This window comes from Kogia breviceps, chromosome 7, assembly GCF_026419965.1.
Source record: "Kogia breviceps isolate mKogBre1 chromosome 7, mKogBre1 haplotype 1, whole genome shotgun sequence".
Lineage (NCBI taxonomy): Eukaryota > Metazoa > Chordata > Mammalia > Artiodactyla > Physeteridae > Kogia > Kogia breviceps.
The window spans coordinates 9,476,725-9,501,620 of record NC_081316.1 but is presented as its reverse complement, the minus strand read 5'-3'; the positions used below and the strand labels follow the sequence as shown (position 1 = coordinate 9,501,620).

The following is a 24,896-nucleotide window of genomic DNA, read 5'->3' as shown; positions in this document are numbered from 1 at the left end:
AGCACTGAGATCAGCAAAAAGCCAAGCAGCTACTTGTTCAGTGCCACCCTCTTCCCGGGCCGAGTCCAGCTTCCTTCCAGTGCAAGTGGCCTTCGCAGTCTGTTTCTCACCTAGGAGTCCCTCGTAGAGGTAGACTCGCTGGCTTACATCTTCAGAGAAGCGAACTGGGCTGCCCACCAGCTTCTCCTTTACACTTGGCTTCAAGCTGTGGGCTTTACCCTAGAGAGAAGAGGCAATAGGTCAGCTGCCAGAGGTAACAATGAACAGGGGCAAAGTAAACCTAGCAGCTCACTAAGAGGCTCACACACTAGGCACCATCATTAGTCACATATATTCCAGTAGCCCTGGCTTTACTACTCTGCTTGCCTCAATCCGAAGTCAATCTGATAATCCTGCTTTCTGTTACTGCCTCCCAAAACATGCAGTCAAGTTTTCATTTTTACTTACCTTTACCCTTTAGTCTCTGTAAGACTCTTTGCTCTTAAAAAAAAAAAAAAAATTAGGCAAATTCTCTGTAGCAGTGTGATGCAGTGAAAAGAACACCGGGTTTGAAGTCTAGACTGACCAGCGTTCAGATCCCTGCCTCTTACTAGCTGTGTGATCTTAGGTACAAAGCTTAGCTTCTCTGAGAGTCATTTTCCTCACCTGTAAAAGGAAGGTTATAATACCTACCCAATAGGACTATTCTTCTCATTTCATATGAGAAAATACATATAAATCACTTAATAGTCCCTGGCACATGGTTGGTATTTGATAAATGTTAAATCTTCTCTTCTACCATCTCTTAGAAATTCTTCCCACACAGAAATACCACTAACTTCATCTACCACTTCTGCAACATTAAACTTTCTATTCATTCAAAAAAGATCTTTGGCTGGGTAAGAGGTAGTTTTCACACCCGCTTCACAACACATGCAACAGCGTAAGCAGAGAAGCCACTGCACAAAGAATGGTTATTATTAGGCAATGCCTAATTAGTGTGTCCAAATGCCAGCTTCCCGTTTCACAGCGCGAGACTTTGTTCAATGAACCATATTAACCTAAGATAATTTATTTCTTACCAAAATAGCCCTTTTTGAGTCAAGAAATTGAGGTAACTGCTCTCAGCAACTCAACTGCACAAAGAGCCCTTGCCCAGAAGTACAGGAAAAGTAAGAATTTGTCCCAGGAAGGTGCCAGGAAAGGTAGCACACAGCTGAATGGCTTCTTGCAAGACTGCTGCTCCATAACATCTATCTAAACCTCCAAAACGGAAGCACACTAGAAGGATTTAAAATACTCTCGGGGCTTCCCTGATGGCGCAGTGGTTGAGAATCCGCCTGCCGATGCAGGGGACGCGGGTTCAATCCTTGGTCCGGGAAGATCCCACATGCCGTGGAGCAACTAAACCCTCGCGCCACAACTATGGAGCCTGTGCTCTAGAGCCCATGAGCCACAGCTACTGAGCCTGCGTGCCACAACTACTGAAGCCCACGTGCCCAGAGCCCGTGCTCTCCAACGAGAAGCCACCGCAATGAAAAGCCCGCGCACCCGCAACGGAGAGTAGCCCCCGCTCGCCGCAACTAGAGAAAGCCCGTGCGTAGCAACGAAGACCCAACTTAGCCAAAAATAAATAAATAAAATCAATAAATGTATTGAAAAATAATAATTAAAAAAATACTCTTTAATTAAAAGGGTCTGTTTAGACTCGGGGAGAGTTAAGGTCCATTAGCTTGAATGGGTCTGCTGACTCTCAATCCTCTCCCCTACCTCCACCTTGGGATGTCACTTGCTCTGTTAGAAACACGTATACAGAAGGCCCTGGGGGTGGAGTGGGAATGACCACCAGTGTTAAATAATCTATTTCATTTAAATTTCACCTTCCATTCTCCCCACAGACCAAAGAGAAGAACCTATGAGCTCGTGTAGAGAATATCCATTCTCAACTCTGCCTGACCAAGCGGTGAGTGTATCAGAACCCTTAAAGCTGCCTAAGGAGGCCTGTATCCACTGAAGGGCAGTGGGTCTAAAGGCACGGACTAAAAAGAGTTCATTTAATTCCAGCTGATCACTGGCTTATTGTATAACCTTGGGCAAGATCTTTTTTTCCTCAGGCTTTCTTTCCCTCACCGGGCAGAAGAGATTAGCTGTAACAATATACTGAATTGCAAACTTCTTGCAAATGGGAATCATGCCTTACCATCCCTGTTTCTTTAGTACAGAATCTGGCATTTAGTAAATCACTTAATAGATGTTTATTAGTGAAGGAAAGCTTCAAATAACTATTGGGAATATACTAAAATGAGATGCTATTTTAAGGTGCCATATAAATAAAGCAGTGACCAGAATAAAACTAGACTAGTCCATAAAAATAGGTAGACTGGTACAAAATGAGAGCTGCAAGTGCCCTGACATTTATATAAAGCATCACTTTGCTTATTTTAAACACGGGGGTTACTGCCACATAGGAGTCGAAGCCCTTATCTGACTGGGCAGGAAGCCTAACTCATCAATGATTCAGGAGAAGGTTCTAAAAGCCCCAGATCATGGAGTCAAATGACTCTGAAAAAAGCTAACTTAAGAAACATTTTCTTTCAAGTCAAATATATGAAGGTCCCCCATTCCTTCCTTCCTCTTTTCCTTCTAATTGCCTCTTAACTTTTCATCCTGTTCTAACCTGTCCCCATCCCACTGAAAAAATGGTCTTCTTTTGTTAGTAAACAAACTTACAAAGATGGCACTGGTGGCAGAGTTGGTTTCAATTTCACTATCAGACAAAGTGCCTCTAGAGCCTGCCAAGTGGGTGCTGCCCTCACCGCCTGGCCCATCACCTGCATTGCTGCTCAGGTCACTGTCCGCTCCAAGGGTCTCTCCAGAGCTATTACTCACCTGGAAAGGAAAAAAAGGTGGTAAGGGATATTCCCCAGGATGTGTCCCAGAAATGCCAAGCTGCTAGAGCTCTGTGCTACCATAAAAGAAGTATCCAGCTTCAAAGGTGTGTCAGACAGCCTCTGGAAGTACCTTCTTTACAAGATGAGGAGAAGCCCTGGGTGAAATCTCGGGCTCTGATCCCACACACAAAGACCTATGACAGGTGGACATCTCCACCAAGAGAACCAACCTGACCTGAGACTAAGAACGGCCCCCCAAAGGCGAGAGTAGCCCCCTTTTCCAAAGGGGGACCCACACCCCACCCACCAAGATGCCAGCGTGGTGTTCCCCTACCACGGTGCTAACTTCAGAGTCCTGACTTGAGCTTCGGATCATCACGGCTGGACTCACACCAATGACAGAATCTGGATCGGTCCTCTGAAACAAGACACACGGACTCGGACACGTTAGGGAGGTGTCCGATCTAGTCTCAGCTTCCCTAAGAAATACTGTCTCTTCTTCCTTCTCTCCATCCCCACCCTTCTACTGTCATACCTGGATAGGTCATGAAAACTGAACATTTTTCCTGCATATAAAATATGTATGACTTACAGCGTGAGAAAAATAATGAATGTTAAAAAAGTACACGCTCACTACAGAAAATACACGAAAGAGTAAGGAAAATTAAGCCATAAACTTACCGCCTATGTTAATCTCTGTTAAGTCTTTAGCATATTTCCTTTCAGTCTTTTCTATGTACGTTTTAAAAATAAAATTTGAGGGCTTCCCTGGTGGCGCAGCGGTTGAGAATCCGCCTGCCGATGCAGGAGACACGGGTTCGTGCCCTGGTCCGGGAAGATCCCACATGCCGCGGAGCGACTGAGCCCGTGAGCCATGGCCGCTGGGCCTGCGCGTCCGGAGCCTGTGCTCCGCAACGGGAGAGGCCACAACAGTGAGAGGCCCGCATACGGCAAAAAATAAAAAAAAATTAAAAAAATAAAATAAAAATAAAATTTGAATCATATTGTATATAGCTTTGTAAACACTTTCCCATGTCACCAATTTTTTGAAAACACAGTCGTTAACGGATGCTAACATTGTATTACATGGATATGTTACACTGGTTTCACCGTTTCCCTATGACTGGATATTCGCGCTCTTTCAATGCTGCCGTTCTGTTCCCTTTTGCTCCTGAAGCAGCGCTCCGAGGCAGCACAGTTTGAATGCTCGCAATCCTCAACGAGGCTGTCACACACCTGAGCACAAGATGTCGGGCTCACGCCACTGTCTGCGCTGACTTGGGACTTTTCCTCCTCTGTCTCACCAAGGTCAAAGGTGGGTTTGATTACTTCAGGCCCTGAGTAGGGGAAGACTTGCGTTACTCAGTACCAGAGGCTAGGGGCAGGCTGGCGAAGGGATTGGGACAGCAGCACAGCCTGGTCCCAGGCCAGTTCAGCATGTCCCAGTCACCTTTCCAGGGACTGCCACCCACTCAGGCCGCACTGGAAGAAGGTCCCCAGATGCCTTAAGAACCAAGTAGCAAAAATTCAACCTGGTCTCAAGGGGTTCTGCAGCCATCTTCTCAACCTGAGAAAATTCTAACCAAATCCTCCTAAATTTAGCAGAAAAGCTCCACAAACAAACATCTGAACCACATTCCTCTGGACTCAGAATCAGAGCCTCACTCGTGCCTGAGACCCTTTAAGGGTCCCCAGGTCACTCTGCTTCCCAAACAAATACGTCTGAAGGGGGCTAGAAAAGGAAGAGCCCCATGAGATTGAAAAAACACCAGCTGTTTCAGCGGACGCTGCCTACCCCCACCCTGCAGCTTGTGTGTCTGACATTAAAAGAACCACTCCCATATTTCCCGCCCACCCACAAGGGTGTGGCAGAAGGACAGAAGGACAGAAAGCGAGAAAGCGCGCCTAGACAAGCCACCAGAGAGAGTTGGGAAGCTACAGACTCAACACGGAGGGACAGCAACCATCTCTGCCAACTGCGCCCACAGGCCTTCTAATGGGTGAGGGAGCTATCAGCCAATGGGGGCCACTGACATAGGCAAACATTCTCCCCACCAACTCGGAAGCAATGGAGAACCGGGCTCTAAGGGATTTCACACGGTAGGTGCCCTGATTACCGCCTGCTGACTACAAGGGGAGGGGGAAAGAAGCAGCCTACCAGCACATACCTATGAGTCACGTACCACCTACCTGCTTTCGGTGCAAATACCACCCCCAAGAGCAAATTTGGGGTGGGGCTGACAAAGGGAGGCTGCCCCACCTGGGCCCGGGGAGTTGGCAGGTATGGGAGACTTGGGAACAGGAAGGGGCATTTGTTCCTTACTCTGTTTTTCCAAAGCTTTTTGCTTTTTCACTTCCTGGTGCTCGTTCCACAATTCTACCCCAGATGCAATGTGAGCAGGAGAGAAAGACAGAGAGAGTCAGAGGCTGGTCAGACAGACGAAATGGACACCCACCCACCCAAGCTGATTCAGTCTCAGACACAGGCTTACACATCAAGAGATAAAAAGAGATCTTCACTGCGGGGAGGGGGGGGTTAAAAAAAATCAAGAGATCTGACGCCTTCCCCCTAGGTCAAGAACTCAATTCCTATCCTAACCTCAACGTGGCAGTAAAAATCCCCCAGAATGTTAGAGCTGGAAGAGCCTTTAATCAAGCTCCTTCATGCTGGCGTGAGGAAACCGATCCCAAAGAGGCTGGAGCACTTGCTCAAGATCAGGTAACTCAGGACCAGTTTAAACCTCCACCACACCACGCTCTCTGCCAAATGAGCCAGGCAACAGCAAGTTTTAAAGATTCCGGATAAGACAGATGATTACCTCAAGCGGCCAAAGGGTTTCAGAAGCATGACCACAAGTCTGTTGGATTCACTGGACTGGAGAGAGGCCACTCAAGGTAGGCAGTTAGCACCCCTTCTCGTTGCTACCAAAACACCCCAACTTACCCTCAGCATCAGTGCCTGCCCTACCAAGAGACCCATCTTAGCCAGTCACCTGGAAAAATCCTTCCGGTAGAGGTGACAGAGAACACTACATGGTCAAGAAGAGCATCTTAGTAGGGCTTAAGAAGAGAGAGTACCGATCATAGCAATTCTCTTCCTGGAAGAACTTTAGAGTCTACTTAGTGCAATCTCCTTGTTTTCCAGATGAGGAGATAGAGACCCTGAAAGGGGAAATGATTTGGCCAAAGTCACTTTCCTAGTTGGGGGCAGATACAGAACTAAAATTCCAGACCTCCACACTGGCAGGTCAGTACATCTTCTAGAACATCACAACAGGTAGGAGAAAAGCACGGTTGACTGCCTCTAGGACAATATTTTGCTGGTTAGAGAAGCACGGCGCTCCTAAGCAGGAAACTGGCTCCTCATTACCATTTACGGGAGCAAAAGGCAACTGCTAATGGATGTGGCAAAGAGGCACTGGCTAGAAGCACATTGCCCAGGGACCCAGAACCCGAAAAAGAAAGACACAATCGAGATGACTCAAGGTCAGGCAGGGAGTGAGTCAAACGGAGGTGACACCCAGAGAGCTCACCAAGGCTCTGCCTTAGTTGGAATGGAGAAACACCAAATGTAAGCAAGGTCTAATCAAGTCCAGTAAGGACATGTTTAAAGAAAAGCTGACTCAGAACTCTGTACCTCGAAGTCCAGAACCCAGGGAAACGGGGTTGCCGGACATGCCCCAAAGGAGCAAATTGGAGGGCAGCATAGTGGTTGGATGGGGGGAAAACTGGCTTTAGAGACCCAGACAGTCACAATGTTATAGCCCAAAGATGCATCTATAAACTTCCTTATAGCTTCCAGGAGCTCATGTGGCCTCTCCATTATGGGAAGAAATCCAGATGTAAATAAAAGAGAGGGACGGGGAGTACAGCTCAGACTCCTGCCCTAAGCATCGCTGGGCCCTCTAAGCAAAACTTCCATTCTTCCTCTAAGATGTAGGTGAGGGTGGCTGTAAATGAAGCATAAGAGATAGAGAAGTATGAAGAAATGCCATTAGAAAAGGACACAAATCTATCTTCCTGTCTACAGAGCAAAGCATGGGCAAGAGAAAGGCAGGATTCTGGATGAATTGAAAGGAGGGAGGGATATTAAGAAGCCAGATCTCCTCTACCACACCCAACACGATACACACCGATAGATGCTACGAAGTTCTCCTCCTTTAGACTTCTGGTGTCCAGTTCCTTGGGACTCTTTCCTGAGGCACTTGGTGCCCGAGGGCCCAGCTGGGGGACTCTCAGCTGTGCCATGGCCTTGGGGTCCCCCCGCCCAGCCGGGCCAGGATCCTTGCCAACTGGTGTATTTGCACTCTCTGTGGGACTTCTCTTCCGCTTGTCTGGTTCTGAGGAAAAGATCAAATATAGGAAGAGGTCAAAAGAGACAGTGAGTGAGAGTCAAGGTGCGGGAATGAGGTGGGAGAAGCAAGGATAGAGGAGGATGTGGAAGGGAAGAAGTGCAAGGAAAGAAAAGCTGACATCGTTCTTTTCCGTGACAGAAAAACACCCACTACATACACACACGCACTAGAAAACAAAGTCCCAAAGCCTAACAGGAAGCAGCTTGACGCTGGGAACCTCGTCAAGGGGCCAAGTTCACTCTTTCAGAGAAGGGTGGGAGAGCTGTGGACGGCACGCCGCCTTGCTGGTCCGATCCCTACCTTTACTATAGTAGTGGGTCTGGGCGATCTCCAGGAGCGCAAAGATGCTGGCCATGCCACCCAGCCCCGCGTGGGCGTAGGACTGCTCCAGGCTGAGGACCGTGCACTTGAGCAGGTCTAACATGCCCTTGTACACCTTCCGACTGACCTCCTGCAACAAGAGCCCAGGGGTGAGAGCTGGCACAACTGCCTCTGGGGCCCACGTCCCTCTTCCCGGTCGACCGCAACCCCCGGCGCCCGGCACTGACCACGTCTGGGATGATGTCCTGCCGGGCCCCGTCCTCTGGCTGCGCCGTGCGGCTCAGCTTGCTCAGGACAAAGACTCTCAGCCGCTCGCTCTCCAGCAGCCGCCGCACCTTCTTCATGTTGAGCCAGCCGACTCCCTGGCCGTCCAGCACGCTGTGCACCACCTCCTTCAGGAACTGCTGGCTCTCACTGGAGGGCCCATATACCACTTCTGTGGTCACTGGCCCCTTTGCAGAGCATCTCCCCCTTTCCCCAGTCCAGACGTTCGCCTCCGGGGTCAAAACACAAAGCCACGTCTCCAAACATCCCAGCCCACCGCGAACCCTGCCTCTCCAGACGGCCTGGTGTGCCCGAGTACCCGCCACTGCTGGTGCCCCCGGCTCGACGCCATGAGCTACGGCTGCCGCATGGGTCATTTCGTTTACCCACTGACAGCTTCCCTCCCACTTGTGAGCACCCCTAGTGTTTGCTACAAGGATCACCACCTCTGTCTGGGAACTTTTAAAACAGCGCTGCCATTTATTACCTAGAATTGCTGGATCGGCCCTGAGGTGACGGAGGCTCTCTTTTCACTGTTGGGCTGTGTTTAATGACCGATGACTTCTGGTCCACTAAGGCCCTCCTGTTCCCTACAGCCAGGAAGGTAGAATGAGAGACGTCACTACTGGAGTCCAGTAGCTGGTGTCAGCACAGCCCTGGGTAGCCGTGTTCCACACCCATTCCCTGGAGGGGCTGGGCGAGGGCAGCACTGGGGCATCATCACACACAGGTAGGAACCAGCCATGGCAACGTGGAGGAAGTGGGATGGAGGCTCAGGCCACTCCGCATGCACCAGCAGCGCGCCCCATGGGCAGGCATGGGCATCCCGGGGGACGGAGCAAGGCAGCTCACTCGAGTGATGCCGCTGGCTCCACGAGGAGGATGGCCCTCCGGCAGGCACGGCAGATGCTAGGAAAAAAGATCATGCATAGCTCACGGGCAAGACCCACCTTCACCACTCCCGGGGCCGGCTTCAGTAACAATCTCCATTAGAGTATTTAGCCCAAATACTGGGACACAAAATACACAATTAGTAGGTGCACCATGATACCACAACCCTTGTACCCCTCAGTGGAGCCGTTAGTCAGATAATCTGAGCGTTCTCCCAAAGCTTAGTGCACATAACCTTAGTTCTTAGGCACCTCAGAGCTGGAAGCCAAGCGGCCAGGAGACAACTGAGGCTCGAGGAAAGACCATCCCTAAGACTATGGCCTCTCAAAGCCAGAGGCGGGGTAATAACACAAGGAGCCTTTAGGTACTCAACAGGCACATGCATGGAAGGGGACCACTGGTTTTCATGAAACATCTAGCACAGGGGTCCAGGGGGGCTGCAGGTATGCAGAGGGGAGAGACCCAACTTGTAGATGCTGTCATGGGAAGGGGGGTGGGGCTGAGGATAGGAGCTGGATGGCAGTGATGAGTGCAGCAAATGAAGTGAAGCATCAGCATGCAATGGAAGCATTTCAATTGCTCTCCCCTCCAACTGTATCAAATGAGAGCCAGTGACGCTAACACCTTTCCAGCCCTCAGCTACTGAGCCTGTGCAGACTCACTCTACAGGGCTGGTTAGCTCCCTACACCACTAGCTATGATGTCCTTTTGCCCATCTATCCTATGTTCCCAACCCCACTAAAGAACATTCCTTAGATTCCTGACGTTTCTAACATGGGGAAGAGAGATCAGTTAAAAAAGACATGAAGCTGCTTCTCATTGTGCTTCCTTCTGTGATTAAATACTTCAGCACAAAATCCAGAGTAAACAGAAGTCAGAGTAAATTCAGAAGATCCCTTCAGGGCTTCCCTGGTGGCGCAGTGGTTAAGAATCCGCCTGCCAGTGCAGGGGACATGGGTTCGAGCCCTGGTCCGGGAAGATCCCACATGCCGCGGAGCAACGAAGCTACCACGTGCCACAACTACTGAGCCTGCGCTCTAGAGCCCGTGAGCCACAACTTCTGAAGCCCACGTGCCTAGAGTCCGTGCTCCGCAACAAGAGAAGCCACCGCAGTGAGAAGCCCACCCACAGCAACAAAGAGTAGCCCCCGCTCTCCACGACTAGCAAAAGCCGCACCCAGCAACGAAGACCCAAAGCAGCCAGAAATAAATAACTAAAATAAATAAATGTATGAAAAGGAAGAACTCTTCAAACTGTCAGAGATCACAAAGGAAAATCAAATAGGTCTTAATTGCCCCTAGAAGCCAACCAATGCTACCGGGCCCACTCACAGGGCCGAAGTTGACATGAAGCCAAAGTAAGAGGCTTCTTGACTCTATGAACACTGCCAGGCTCTTCACAACCATCCCCTGGGGGGCCAGCTCTTTAGGATGGGGTCTGTCCTAAGCGCGTGCGGTAGGAACCTGGCAGATGACTGGTGGCAGCTGATGAGCCCTATGTTAATTACGTGCCTCTGACAAAGGTTCCCCCCAGAAGCAGCGGTAATACCCCAGTCGCCGATATCCCATGTGATAACAACAGGGCCTTCTCTTTAGCTACAGAAGACCGTTTCCATCTGAAAACCAGCAAGAACTCATGATGTGCAGTGAAAGCCATGGGAAGCGACATGAGAGGCAGTGGCCGGATCAAAGGATTCTCCATACACGGGGTTCCTGACAAGCACCCGCAGGCCTGAAATACTTCCCAGAGGATCTTGGCTGCGCAAAGGGAGGGCTGCAGTTACCTTTCAGACTGGGGAAGGGCGTGGTTTTCTCTCGCGCCCCTTTGGAAGGCAGCGTGAGATTTGAAAGACTGAAGCTGGTACTGTGGTTCCGATACAGGCTGCCTGTCAAGGGGAGCGAGTGAGAGCGGTGAGTCAGGGGGACAAAGAATCAGAGCACGTGATGCTCCAAGGAGCGTATCATCCTCTCCACCCTCCTGCTCTTCAAAGGCGATCCCAGAACCTCTGACCCCGCTTAGAGAGGGTCACGCCTAACTGGGGCAAACAAAGGGGCCACCGCCAGGACTGCTCACAACCCAGTAACAGCTTTCTCTGACGGCTGCCCACGATAACACCAAGTCCCTCCTCTACCGCTGACCCAGCATGAACGCCGGCAGCGAATGCGCTTCCGGTCTGACGTTGGTGCTGTCCCTCCGGGGCTTCTAAAAAACTCACCGTCGCAATTATCCCCCATGTTGGCTTTTCTCGGGTCCCTAGTGTGTCTTTAGTCTTTAACTGACACCACCCCTCATTTCTGGTAACAATCTCTACGCACAAGTCAATGTCACATAGATCTCAAGGCACGTTCATGCAAAGTCCTTTCCTAGGCAAAGAAGATATTAGATATACACCCAAATCAAATCTGACCAGACTATCTCCACAAAATATATGTACAAGTGTATGACTTTTAATATGGTTATTTTTCGGCTGAACAGCTAGCTCTTAACTGAAACAGACGAAAACCTCCAGGTATAAAGAGAGCAACTAATCTGTACCTATTCCTCGTTGGCCTCCCCTGAAAACACCTCATTCAGTATCACCCAGACGACCTGACCCGGAGCTTGATAATGCCAACCCAGCCCTACGTGTGAAGCTCTAAGCCACGTCTGCCACGGTCAGGCCCTGCTGGAGCGAAGATGGGACAGAAGCGTGAGAGAGCTGAAGGCACTTACTGGCGAAAGACATGATCCCCCCGAAGCCCTCAGTGCTGTTGTTGGAGACGGTGGAGGCGGGCGAGCTCGCGCGAGAGTCTGACTCGGCATCTGAGTCGCTTGCCAGTTTCAAGCTGTTGGGCCGCGGCAGCTTTTGAGCCCTTGAATGCACAGGGGCACCTATGAGCCCCAGGCAGGGGCACCTGATCTCGGGTGTGTGGGCCCGATGCTGCACCGCGGGCACCTCTCCCTCCCCACAACTGCTAATGCCTAGATCCAAGCACGACCCTCGGGGGACGCAGGACCCTGAGAGCCTTCAGGCTGCTCAGACTTTCTGGTTAACCCTCGCCCGGGGGTCCACGGTGGTGAGGTCCTTCAGTCACCCATCTAGAAGGCAAGCCCAGGCTCTCGCCGATTGCCACTGACATGTTGGCTGAACCGGGGAGGGTAACTTTCCCCCCGCTCCTCCTCCTCCTCCTCAGGGGGAAAAGCCATACTGGGGCTCGAAGTATGGCTTGTCACAGGTTCGCCGGCGCACTGACCCCTCGCCAATTTCTGTCTGACGCCTGTCCACGTTCGCTTTGCCAATGCTGGGAGGCACGCTGGGGAGGGACGTGGAGACGCCTGCTGCTGTCTTATCATCCATCTCCGTCGAGTCGGCAGGTTCCTAGGGGACACGTTAGATAAAAAGGAGTCACCTGGTGCCCTGGGATGCCTTCCTATGTCCTCAGTTCAAGCCAGGCCTGTCAGGTTCCCAGCCTAAGGGGTATGTGGGAGAAGATCATTGTTATACCCCTGTTCTCTATTTCCACAAATTATGCAAAGGGGATCTCGGCTAACCCCTGAACAAAGCTGGATGCACTTCTGGGGTCAAACTGTATCTCACAGGCTCTAAACTATAGGATCTATGGAGAGGAGAAAGGGGGAAATGTGGAGAAAGTAGCAAATTAATTGAACAGCTTCATCCTAGCTTTCCTAACAGCGGAGGCCCACGTCCCAAGTAACAGTCCTCACTTATCCACCCCTCCAGGTCCTCACGTACAGAACTGGCTCCATGGATAACGGTGCTGGGGCTACTGCTGGCGGTGGTGCTGGAGCTGGAGCGCAGCGGGGGGTTTTCCTGAGCGTCCTCGCTGTCCGGGCCGGGTTCCTCTGCTTCCTTCTGGCTCTGCAGCTCATCAATAGCTACCTCACTGGCATCTCCCAGTGCCGCGTGAGTCAGAGGATCCACATCTGCCAAAAACCACGGACTATATGTATGGCTGATTCACTTTGCTGTACGGTAGAAACTAATACAACATAGCAAATCACCTACACTCCAAGGACTTCCCTGGTGGCGCAGTCATTAAGAATCTGCCTGCCAATGCAGGGGACACGGGTTCGATCCCTGGTCCGGGAAGATCCCACATGCCACGGAGCAACTAAGCCCGTGTGCCCACAACTACCGAGCCTGAGCTCTAGAGCCCACGAGCCACAACTACTGAGCTCGCGTGCTGCAACTACTGAAGCCTGTGCGCCTAGAGCCCGTGTTCCGCGACAAGCCACCGCAACGAGAAGCCTGTGCGCCGCGACGAAGAGTAGCCCCCACTCGCCGTAACTAGAGAAAGCCTGCGTGCAGCAACGAAGACCCAACACAGCCAAAAAGATAAAATAAAATAAAAAATAAAAAAAACTATACTCCAATTAAAAATTAATTTAAAAAAAAATTTTAATTAAAAAAAAACAACAACAACAAGGATGGCAGGTACAGACCATACCATCACAGAACCGCAAACCCTGTCCCAAGCTGGCCAATTTCTCCAAGTACACTTACTAGGAGTATCACCATTGATGTCACATTTCATCATCTCACTGACAAAGTCACCAAGGGAAGAGTAAGAAGAGCTTGAGTCATCATAATCCATACTATCACTGCCACTGCAGAGTGAAGAGCAAAAAAATAAAACAGAAAGAAGGGGCAGGGAAAAGAGTCAGCAATCAGCATTAGGAAAAATAAACAGAGGAGCACTCTTAACTCAAGGCCAGGGCTCAAGATAAAATAAGGAAACTAACACAAAACAATCAACCAAAATATAACCCAAGGCTTCAAGGACTGATGTCTGAATCCTATGAAATTCTTCAATTGCGCTAAGTAACGGCTAGCAAGAGCCTCCCGGACTTCAAGAACTGTCTCGCTGCCATAAGGGGCTGCTCACCTGTCCTCAGTAGGGTCAGAGTCAGAGTCGTGCTCTGGAGGCACGCTCAGCGCCTCGGCCAGATGGGAACTGCTGTCGTACACTCGATAGTGAACGGGCTGCAGCTGGTGGGTGTACCACTTCGGCTTGTCGCCTATCAGGGCTGGATCGAACGTGTCTACCCGCGGAGAAAAGAGGAGAGAGTCAGCAATAAGGGAAAGAAGCAAGCAAAACCTAAAAGAAAGGTGGGGAAAAGTCTGAAGCAAAATCAGAATGGCAGGGGCAGGCGGAAGATTAGAAAGGGAAAAAGCAAAGGGAAGAGCCGTCAGGAGGCCAAGCGCAGAAGGCGGGGCAAAGCAGAGGCAGGTGGACTCACTGTTGTGAATCCGCTGAAAGGCATAGTTGGTGGGGTTGAGGATCCATTCTCCGAAGTACTCCACAGCCTGAGTCCTGGCCAGTTTCTCAGCAAAAGGAGTCTGCCGGGGACGTGAGGCTAGAAAGGAGCCGGCTTGGAAAGCTACCACGGGCCGGGGGAAGAGACGCAGGGTACGTGTGTGCATCTGAAAGCCCTGCAGCACGTTGGGGGAGTTGAAGAAACGGACCATGGCCACTCTGGGGAAGAAGGGGATGGTGAGATGACCCAAGTCCCTCGCCCTGCAGAGCAAGGATCCCTACGACCCGAGGCCTCAGACCACCTCCCACAGTCATCATTTAACGGGCTTCCAAGAGCAAGGGGAGAGGTATCTTAAAGAATCGTCAATCCCCTTCTTCACACAGGGTCTGAGAGGCCCGAGAATGTGACTATTTCTTCTGTTTGCTTTGACTAAGGTGGCAGATGTAACCAAATATTATACGCATTGTACACATAAAGAACCTCTGGCTCAGGGAAGTAATCTACCCCGAGGTCACGGAGTGAGCAGAGACCAATTTGAGAGCTTGTGGCCGTGGGGATGGCTTGGCTGTACCTGGTTGCGACATCCACAGAATCCACATCGTTGCCATAGATGAGTGGGTTGAACTCGGTGGAAGGTGTAGACTGCAGGTCATTAGAAGGCCTTCCCAAGAGAAGGGGGATCTCCTGGCCTTCGTGGAACTTCTCGAGATTGAGGATGGGCTGGGTGTTGAGACTCATGCTGGCGAGGGCCTGCGGGACAATGAGAAGTCCCTCAGAGAAGGCAGGTTTCTGGGGCAGCCAGCCAGTCTCAACTCCTAGAAAAGAACCTTCATCTTTGAAACAAGAATCCAAATATTTTAACCTTTAGAAAACAATCCGAATGATGAAATCTTCAGCTTAAGCCAATCTAACTCAAGGCAACTTGATCAAACCCGAAGTCCAAGGCAATAGTTTTCAAATTTGTTGTAGCTACAAAATCTTGTTTTTCACTCGAAATCTACGTAGAAATATAAACGATCGAAACACGTAAAAGTAAAGCTTCTCTGAAGGACATAAGGAACCCAGAGCCTCACATGCGCGGGGGTCCCAACCTCAATCAACCCTCAGAGGCTCCATGGGGCAGTTTGAGAAACACTGGTCTAGCCCAGCAGTGCTTCTTAAATGTTAATGAGCACAGGAATCACCTGGGGATGTTGTTCCAATGCAGATTCTGATTCAATATACCTGAGGTGATTCTGCGCTTTAACAAGCCCAGGTGATGCTAATATTGCTGGTTCACGGACCACACTTTGAGTAACAGGGGTCAGAATACAGGATCTGTGAGCCCAAAAATCTTAGCTCCTACAAACATTTCAAGTCCAATATCATATATCAACCTCTCCATCTCTTTAGTCATACTAAAGCAATCGTCAAGAATGAAAAACACAGCAAAGGAAGACAGCTAGAGAACTTTCTGAACTTGCAATCCTCACCAGAGTCTGCAGTAACGAGATATCATATCACATCAGTAGTGATGAAGCAAGTGAAAGAGAGGGATAATACAACATCACCCATTTATATACAAACAGATTTCACCTAGAGGTATTTCTTTCTTCTTTTTTAAAAAAAATTATTTGTTCGTTTATTTATTTTTGGCTGCATAGGGTCTTCATTGCTGTGTGCGGGCTTTCTCTAGTTGTGGTGAGCGGGGGCTACTCTTCGTTGCGGTGCGCGGGCTTCTCATCTCGGTGGCTTCTCTTGTTGCTGAGCACAGGCTCTCGGCGCACAGGCTTCAGTAGCTGTGGCACGCGGGCTCCGCAGTCGTGGCTCGCGGGCTCTAGAGCTCAGGCTCAGTAGTTGTGGCGCACGGGCTTAGCTGCTCCGTGGCATGTGGGATCTTCCCGGACCAGGGCTCGAACCCGCATCCCCCGCATAGGTAGGTGGTTTCTTAACCACTGCACCACCAGGGAAATCCCCACCTAGAGGTATTTCTAAGAACTGAGACAACACGGAGAGAGATTCCTGAAGACCCTTCAAATGACAGACTCGTAAGAAGAAATACAGAGCTATCTACTGGTGGTCCTACGTAACACACACAGCAGCGCAGACGACCAGGGCCTCATCACACTTTACCTTCAGGTACGGTGTTCAGCATGCAGAAGAAGAAGAAAATCAATCAATGAAAAATGTATGTAAGGGTTTACTCAAAGAAAGGAATTTTTGAAGAAATGATTCGATAGGGACCAGAGATCAATTCAAGAGGAGAACATAAAAGGAGCCAGATTATCCAAACTACTAACTCCCTCCTGTAACACTGGAAGAATGCTCCAGGGCCATTAAGAATGGCAGACGGGACAAGAAGCGGAAGTGAAGGGTTGTTTGATACAGCATTACAAGGATTAGAGGGTGGGAGGGGGCACACCATGAATTAAAAGGCATCTAAAAAGCCTTTTATGAGATTCACCCTGCAACCCAGAAATGGGACACATCTCTTTTTAAGCCCACCCAAGGCTAAGAAAGTCTACTCCACCTGAAGTCTGAAAGGAAACTGGCTCTTACAGTAATAGCCGTCTGTTGTTCCCCTTCCTTTGCCTCATTCTTCACCTACCTGTTTCAAATGTTTTTTCAACTCTAACGATTCTGGTTCTGGAAGGATAGGTAGCACTTCTGCATTGGAGGGGGCAATCACCTGCACCAGAAGAAAGATAAAAGGCATGACCTTAGAATTAGTTGCTCCAAAGTTTCTCTTACATAAAGGTAAGTATCAAGAATAGGAAGTTACATATATGGTATTATATATATGCAAACACATACGTTACTACACACACACACATATATGACACATATACACACCTGAAAGGAAATATTATACCTAAATGTTATTGGTGACTATCTCTAGATAATAGACTCATAGTTTCTATCGACTTCTTTATACTTATTTGCATTTTCTAAAGTTTTACAATGAACACACATAAGGGCTACCTACCAAAGTTTGAATGTACTCACACTGCAGAACGTTAATATACTTTTTTGTTTGTTTGTTTGTTTGTTTGTTTGTGGTATGTGGGCCTCTCACTGCTGTGGCCTCTCCCGTTGCGGAGCACAGGCTCCGGACGCGCAGGCTCAGCGGCCACGGCTCACGGGCCCAGCCGCTCCGCGACACGTGGGATCTTCCCGGACCGGGGCACGAACCCGTGTCCCCTGCATCGGCAGGCGGACTCTCAACCACTGCGTCACCAGGGAAGCCCACAGGTTTTTTTTTTGTTGCTGTTGTTTGCTTTTTAAAAAAAATTTTTTTTAAATATACTTTTTTAAAGTCTGCAGTTTCTTACTAGAAACTACACTCCCAGAAAGCCATCAGATGACCTACACCATATGTAATAATCCTGCAACCACAACTGCCCTACTTCTCTTGGAAGATGTGGGGAAGCATTTAACTCCAGCAAAACTAAATCTTATAATTCTTTGAGTCCTAGCCAAGTGCTTACTAAGCCAATAAAGTAAAAGCAGTAAAAAGTTGTTTCAATGAGTCTCATAACAGCAATCACCCACAAACTGAGGAACTTCCTGGGAGTAATCTAGAAAAACAGAACACAACCCTATTCTAGACCCTACAATGCCGCAGCCAAGAGCCTCACCCTACTGCTGTCCAGATCCACTAGCCATACATCATCAGGCATTTTGAAGTCCAGTTTGTAGAGGAAGAAGCTGGCAGGGACCCCGATGATGTACGGGGTTGGAGCCAACAGCAGCTGCGGAAACGACAAGAAACAAAACCAAAATCTATTGTGATCGCATACTGAGTCACGAGTTTTCTAGATTAGGAAAACGCAGGTCCACAATCCCTCTTCCAAATCCTTGAAGGCAGATGTGTTTCAAAGTTCAGAATTTTTCAGATTTTAGAAAAGTAACAGTGCATATCCTACATATTATGTAGCACCTGCAGTGGTGTAGCCAGCAGCCTATAATCATTATATTAACTGTGATAAATAAGAAACATAAATAGTATAGGTTTTGCCGCCAGATCAGTTCAGATTTTGTAGACAAATAAGTTATAACAAGGAATTCAGGGCCAGTACTGATTTATAACTTCTCTGGGCATTGAGCCTTCGCCCTCAGAGCTGGACAGAGTTGGCACAGAGGTGACAAAGCCAGAAGACACCTTGAGACTCACCTGTTCTGCAGACGCCATGCAGGTGGGCAGCAGCGGGATAACAGGAAACATATACTCCAAGGGGTAGATCATTGCCACAAACGCCATCACAGACATGGAGAGTGCGTTGTAGTCTCGGGACTGCAGCACCACCTGGCACGGGCCACACCGCAAGGGTTACCCGACAGGAGAAGGTCTGCGAGAGAACGGCTCCCCACACTACAATGTCGTTTCCGCTTCACCAAAGCCTAAGGCTCTGGGAGCTTAGTTTCCACACCTATCACTGCCTCACGCCCCACCCCGCCTGCCGCCTCCCAGCGCAAGCACTGCAGTAATTCTCCCTTGAATCACTCCTTTGTCATCCTAGCTCTTGTACCCCCACATCCCAGGGTCATGCATTGGAACAGAACGACTGAAAGTTTCAGAGAATTAGGCTGGTAGAGTTAAGGAGAATTCATATGAGTGTCAAGTCCTCTGAATACATCCCACACGATACTAGTACCTTGATTCCACCCACACCAACTGAGTACCTGTCGTATACCTGGTATCGTGTTATCTCCTTGGAGACAAAAATGATGAAAAAGATGTAGTCCTTCTCCTCGGAGAACTCATGGGCTAGCCTCTGCCACATTTCAAAGCCCTTTCCCTAGAACAGTCTAGAAAGCTGGCCCCCTCACCTTGTGCTCTAACAGGATGCAGGTGAGCACCTGAAGACAGGCGTCCACACCCAGAAGTTCCAAGGGAAGGTGCAGTGGGAAATCCACGAGGGTGAATCGAGAGGGGTCTGGAAGAGCAAAGGTCAGCGCTTGCTGGAGCTCCTGGGGCAGGACCTCGATGTCCACTCGCTTCTGCCCTGAGACGGGTACTGGGGAGCGCAGCAATCGATAGATCCAGGCCTCAATCTCTCGAAGGTCGTGCAGAAGGGCACTGGACTTCTCCTCCACTGACAACGATCCAGTAAAGATGCGCCACATGGTGTCCCTGAGCAGCAGACAGCAGGAAACAGACACGTAAGCACCAGGAGCCGACACCCCACTGCAGCCCAATGTCACCACAGAGGGTCTAATGACAGGAGCTGGACAAGCCCACCCTTTGGTCTCAGCTAGGATCACAGGGTACACATAAGAATAATGACAAGTGCAAAGATGTATACAGAGCAAGACTCACTGTCCTGCCCATCGTGAAACACCAAATCCCTCAGCATCACTGCAAACACGGTTGCGGAGGGAAGGCTCACTCTGCAGTAGTCTGTTGCTTAGCGCGGACTAACACAAAGTGCTTAAGGAGGCCTGAAGGGCCTCAGGCTTTAGAGGAAGATCCCCACGCCCCGCACAAGCCGACTACACCCCAACCCAGGATGGCTTGCCCCCCCTTCCGAGCGTCGGCAGCGAACCGTACCTCTGTACGCCTCGAGGGATGCCCGGCTTCTTGGCCAACAGCCGCTCACTACCGCAGTCCACCAGGCGTTTGAGGGTGTACAGACACTCTCGGAAGGTGGAGAAGAAGGGGTAATGGCTGAGCACACACAGGGACGTCAGAGTGCTGTTGCGGGAACGGCCCTCCGCCTTGGCCCGGCGTTTGCCCCGAGGAGACTGGTTCACTGCCGGGGTGGGGTCAGCACTGGGAGGCTGCGGGGACGGGCCGCTCTCCGAGCTCTCGGTGCCAACCTCTTCTGAGACGCAGGGGGCATGGGGTCCTTCCTTCCCACGGGACCCTGCCCCGGCCTCCCCCTTTTCCTTAGGCACGCGCTTTTGGAAGGAGCGGTAGAAGTTAACACAGATGCCGTAACGCGTGACTCCGGTGTCCTTGTCGGTGAGAGTGAAGACAAAAGAGGTGTCCTCGCGCAGGCTCACGCGCCGCTGTCGCACGCTCAGGCAGCCCTCCGGCTGGCAGAAGAACACGACATCCGGGGGCAGGGGAAACTCGGCGTGGTCCTCTAGCGGGTATCGCCGTAGCAACTCGGGAGTCTGCGCCACGCTATCGCTGCTCGGGTGCCTGGAGAACAGGAAGACAAATTCAGCCGCCGGTGGGGACAGAACGCTCTTTCACATTTTAACCACCGTCAAGAAATAAATGCTCTTATGGATAAAGAAACCTAGCTGCAGGACCTTGGAAAACATGCCGCATTTAGCCGTAGGCTAAATGAGGTCTGTGCTGCCATGAAGATGCCCACCCTGAAACGAAAGGAAAATGGCGACAATAAAATTATCACCAACACCTTGAGATGACTAGCAACCTTCAAGGTGTATTAGCTAATGAATTCCCAAAAGAGCACAGGTAGAGAGAGAAAGGAGCACAAGAGTAGATTTGTTCAAAATCACAAAGATGCTAGTTAAGAGCAGAGTTTTGCTCTGTTTCTGTTCCCTCCAGGCCAACACTCTCAATCCACCTGTTTTGTTTCCCTTACTGGCAGCAAGGTTCCCATCAGGGTGACATAATAGAAGAAGAATGAGATATGCAGGGCTTCCCTGGTGGTCCAGTGGTTAGGACTCTGTGCTTCCAATGCAGGGGGCAAGGGTTCAATCCCTGGTCAGGGAGCTAAGATCCCACGTGCTGCATGGTGCGGGGCGGGGGGGTGGGGCGGGGGGGGCGAGAATGAGATAGATTTTGTGGCTATCCCAGATGACAAGACAAAAATCAGTCACTTCTTGGTTACCTGGCCCCTACGATCACTAGGTAGTCAAGTAACCGAGGACAGGACTTCTTCTTTTGCACCATGGTTCTGATTCATCAGTTCATCTCAGAGAAACTTCAAGGCACCAAGCGTGGAATCAATGTTCCCAGGAGGAATTCTGATATTATCCGACAATCCAAGTCTAATAGGAAAAAAGGACTGATAAGTTCCATTGCTGTGCCTAAGGGACTCGTCCTTCTCAGCTTATCCCAGCCAGGGACATAGGTCAGAAGATCTTCCACTTTAGTACTAAAGATAGGAGAACATGACACTTTTCCTAGCCTAGAGCTCTGTCCAGGCTTATGAGCTCACAGAGTCAAATGTCAAGAAGTAGGATAGATAATGGCTCACCTCTCCGTCCCTACAAACCAGCTCATTTCCAGCCTCACCCCTGGGGCTGTTTCTGTTTCTGAAAAACAGGCCTAGTCAGTCTAATCTGGACTCAGTTGTTATGATAACAAAAATTAAGTCACTTTCAGGACTGCTCCAGGGTGGATCAGGATCAAACCAGACTCTCTAATCAGAACTAATCTGCACTCCTAGCTCTAGGTGGAACCTAATTATTCTCTGTTCCAACATTCTGCATTCAGCTCCATGTGAAATTACCACATAGTCTATACAGTTAATTGCAGTCAGACAGCAACAACAGCTAGCTACTCTACCCCATGCGTTCTCAAATGAAGAATATCTATGCCCCAATTGCTTCATCTAAATCATTTTTCTCCCCTCTTCAAGCAAGAAAGAGGCCCCGTAGCTACTGCTACTAGCTCTGCCCTTGGTGCTGAATCACACTCTTGCACTTATATTCTGGTCCCAGGATTCGAATTAGTAATACAATATACACAGATGAGGCCTTGTCCTTCTTCATCTTACAGAGATTAAGAATTAGATGCATAAATAACAGTATTCCTGCAAGGACAGGGAGAGGTGCTCAGAGGAATTTCTAAGCCATAGTCCAAAAATTAGAAAAAGCTTACATGTCTTAACTGTAATTTATTTCCTGTTGGGTCTCCATACACTCCTCTAAATAAAATGTTTCACTCCACGACAAGGTTACTTTCAGTGCTTCCAGTATTCCACCTCTGTGCTCCACACATAGCCACACCAAGACCTTGTTCACTATACACACAGAGAGAATCCCATTACACTACACACCCTCACTCTTTTCTTTGCTGCTGCATGCACTCCCATACATACAACATACACACTCCCTGTATGCTTAAGGCTCTATTTGATTTAGATGAGAATCTCTATCTTTTTTCTCTCCTACTTATTAAAAAAAAAAAAAACTATTTACAACACCTCTCAAAATCCTCAAAATGCTTCTCCCTCCTTTCTCTTGCTCCCAATAGAGGACCTGCAGGTAATAGGATTCAGTTTTGTCTCCATAGCGACTCTGGCTCCAGCACTATTTATAGCAGAGCCACCGCCCCTCCCCTGCTTGGGGACAGCACAGTGCTATCAGCTGCTACTCCAGAGTTGGCCAAGGCCCATAATAATTCGTTCTCCTTGAATCTAGAGACACCTCTTCCACTGACAGCACCTACTAATTGTTAGGTTATCTTCTCCCCCATGTGCCTTTAGTTTGCACTTTGTCTTAATTCTGGATTTTGATAGAGATATCTCCTTTCTACACAACGAAAACGAAGTTCCCAAGCTTGCAAAATACTCATTTCTAGGCAACACTACCACCCCAAAAGCCCTTTGGGCCTCTCCACTGCTACACACTCATAAGCATACTGCAGAACGTGAGGCACTGCAGTATGAACTGTTAGAGAGCAGAGTTCAGCTCCTCCCAAGCAGAATGAGAAGAGGAGGGAAACAGAAATGAAATGGGAGATGGGTAAAAGCATAATTCATTCTCTAAAGAATTATATGGAAAATGCCTAGTGAGAGCCAAAGTATCTTAAAATAAAACAGAATTTACAGGACCAGAGCTCAAGGCCAAGCCTTGAAATCTATGTTTATGTTGAAAACCAGGAGCCCTTTCCAAATAAAAATCTCAAAGATCACACCTGAAGCATCTTCTAATATATTAGGCATCAGGCCTCTATCCTTGGTGGGATCCCAGCCCCCTCTCCACTGAGAATCACCTGATAAAACTGAAATCATCATCATGCGCTACAATGCTCACCTCCCTCCAAAGCCACAAGGACCCAGAGATCTTGTGACTATTCTAGCCACTAGTGATAGGATGGATTTTTAGTCTCAATTTATATCTCATCAACAGCCACTGCCTTTGGTTTTTCAGACTGCAGAGATAAGCAAGGCTTTTCTTCCCATTCTTTCCCCTCTCCCCTCCTCACGAAGACTCTAAATTCTCTCGCATTACCTATAACTCACACTCTGTCTTCACATCCACACCCACTCTGCCTCTTGCCTCAGCTACATTTACTAACGTATAGCTCCTCGTTCCTAGCCCCTATATTCCAAAGGCATCAAGCTCAAAACGCATACCTATCTGCTGAAGTTCTACACGACTACCATCCACTCCATCCGCAGGCCTTTAAATTATCTATGTCTTTTCAGCTTACAAATGGCCACATTAACCAACCCTTTAGGATTCGTCCCCCATTTGGGGCAGGATGTCATAGTAAAACCACAGGAACCAGAGTGCGATATGACATCTTTGCTGACGTGAGCACAACAGGAGGCTCTCTCCCCTCCACCGCCTCCCCAGGCAGTGACCTTGCAAGCGCATCAGCACAGACTGGTCCTGCGTGGGGAAGAATGAGAGTAAAGAGGCAGGCAATAGGCAGGATAGGGGAGAGGGGGAGGGCAGGAACAGGTGGACGAATTTAGAGGTGCACAAGGATGGGGAGGGAAGCAGTTGCAGGAAAAACTGAACGGTGTCTCCACTCTCCAACAAGCCAATTTTGAAACACCAAATTTAAAAAAAAATTTTTTTTTTAAAGAACCAAACGTGCTTTTCAAACCCTAACCAAAAATTAGGCGCGCGAGTGCGCGCACACACACGCACAGACACAAGCACACACGCGCGCCATGTGGTTACCACGGCTCGGGCCCCCGGGCTGGACAGCTCTGGCCGCCCCCTCACCTGCTGGACAGTTCTCCCCCGCCCCGGAACCAGGACCGCCCGCCTGCCCCGCAGGAATCCCGCCCTGCAGCCGCGAGCTGCGCCTAAGCTCGCAGCCCGAACCCCCTCGGCGGTCCGGACGCCCCCACCTCTTGCTTCACCCTCTTCCCTACGGACCGCTGCTGTCCCTCTCGAGACCCTACGCCCCCTCACACTCCTTTAGGGCCTCCTTAGAGGCGCCTTCGCCCTAGAGCCCCTGTTTCCTCCCTAAGTCCGTTTCTCCCGGGGAGCCTCGTCCCAAACACCCTTCCGGGGCCCCCAGCGGCCCGGATCCTCCTACCTCCCGCGTCTCGGGGGACCGGCCAGGTTCGGCCAGACGTCCCCCGGCAGCGCGTCAGTCGCTCCTCGGCGCGGGCACCACTCGGAGCGCGCGCCAGTTCCGCGTCTGCACCGTGGGCCGTGTACCACTCCGACTCGGTGAAAGAGGGGGAGGCTGAGGAGCCAGGGGCCGCACCATTCACCCCCGGGGGGACAGGGCTGCACCAAGCCGAGCGCTGCAGGGTGGAGCCGGACCTCGGGCGAGAGAAGGCTACGCACACACCTATACGTGTGGGAGTGGGAACGTGATGGGAAGCGCTGGGCCGGCCCAGCGCCTCTACGTGACAAGGGGAGGACCCAAAGGAATACTTTTTGTTTGGGTTGCGCAAACATTTTAATTCGACACTGAAATAGAGCCCATTTCGGTGAACTGTGGATGCATCTGGAAGCGACGTCTCAAGATAAGCTGCCCGAGGACTTCCTCACCTCATCGCCCTCCCCCGCTCGCGCTTTGGAAGTGCCCAGCCGCGTGGGCAGGAAAGCCGGCGGCCGCGGCGGTGGAGCCTACCAATTCAGGGGCGGCGGGGGGACCTGAAGCCGGAAGGCGCGGCCGCGGCATCTCCTCCACCCGGTGCGCTCGAAGGCAGGGGGCGTGAGCGGTGCCGCGGTGCGCGCTGGGAGAGGGAGTCCAGCCCTTCCGCGAGGCTAAGCCCGGGACGCAACAGCCTCCCCCTGGCCTCAGGGGACTTTCCTCGCTGTCCCACAGGGCCTGCGG

The 24,896-nt window shown here is 50.2% G+C and overlaps 1 protein-coding gene across 41 annotated transcripts in view; it reads right to left on the bottom strand.

The window, feature by feature from the left end:
- The window catches only part of MADD (MAP kinase activating death domain), a 39,967-nt gene extending 15,536 nt beyond the window's left edge, over positions 1–24,431 (bottom strand). For 4 of the 41 annotated variants that reach the window (XR_010841243.1, XM_059068061.2, XM_059068081.2 and 1 more), the window contains exons 1-25: positions 24,144–24,431; positions 20,749–20,908; positions 19,491–20,087; positions 18,770–19,073; positions 18,114–18,245; positions 17,578–17,691; positions 16,548–16,628; positions 14,532–14,710; positions 13,943–14,178; positions 13,588–13,744; positions 13,206–13,309; positions 12,435–12,625; positions 11,935–12,059; positions 11,414–11,553; positions 10,485–10,586; positions 8,761–8,820; positions 8,298–8,400; positions 7,774–7,960; positions 7,526–7,676; positions 7,004–7,210; positions 5,194–5,247; positions 4,107–4,207; positions 3,205–3,288; positions 2,710–2,868; positions 111–219 (exon numbers count right to left, since the gene is read on the bottom strand). Coding sequence is in view for 38 of the 41 variants with exons in the window: in XM_059068061.2 (XP_058924044.1) it covers positions 111–219; positions 2,710–2,868; positions 3,205–3,288; positions 4,107–4,207; positions 5,194–5,247; positions 7,004–7,210; positions 7,526–7,676; positions 7,774–7,960; positions 8,298–8,400; positions 8,761–8,820; positions 10,485–10,586; positions 11,414–11,553; positions 11,935–12,059; positions 12,435–12,625; positions 13,206–13,309; positions 13,588–13,744; positions 13,943–14,178; positions 14,532–14,710; positions 16,548–16,628; positions 17,578–17,691; positions 18,114–18,245; positions 18,770–19,073; positions 19,491–20,087; positions 20,749–20,810 (3,739 nt within the window). In the remaining 3 variants the exon portion in view is untranslated. Of the gene's footprint in view, positions 1–110; positions 220–2,709; positions 2,869–3,204; positions 3,289–4,106; positions 4,208–5,193; positions 5,248–7,003; positions 7,211–7,525; positions 7,677–7,773; positions 7,961–8,297; positions 8,401–8,662; positions 8,720–8,760; positions 8,821–10,484; positions 10,587–11,413; positions 11,554–11,934; positions 12,060–12,434; positions 12,626–13,205; positions 13,310–13,587; positions 13,745–13,942; positions 14,179–14,531; positions 14,711–16,547; positions 16,629–17,577; positions 17,692–18,113; positions 18,246–18,769; positions 19,074–19,490; positions 20,088–20,748; positions 20,909–21,743; positions 21,886–24,143 lie in introns of all 41 variants that reach the window. The other 37 variants (XR_010841245.1, XM_059068066.2, XM_059068085.2 and 34 more) reach the window with 16 other exon arrangements.
- Positions 24,432–24,896: the final 465 nt, after the last annotated feature.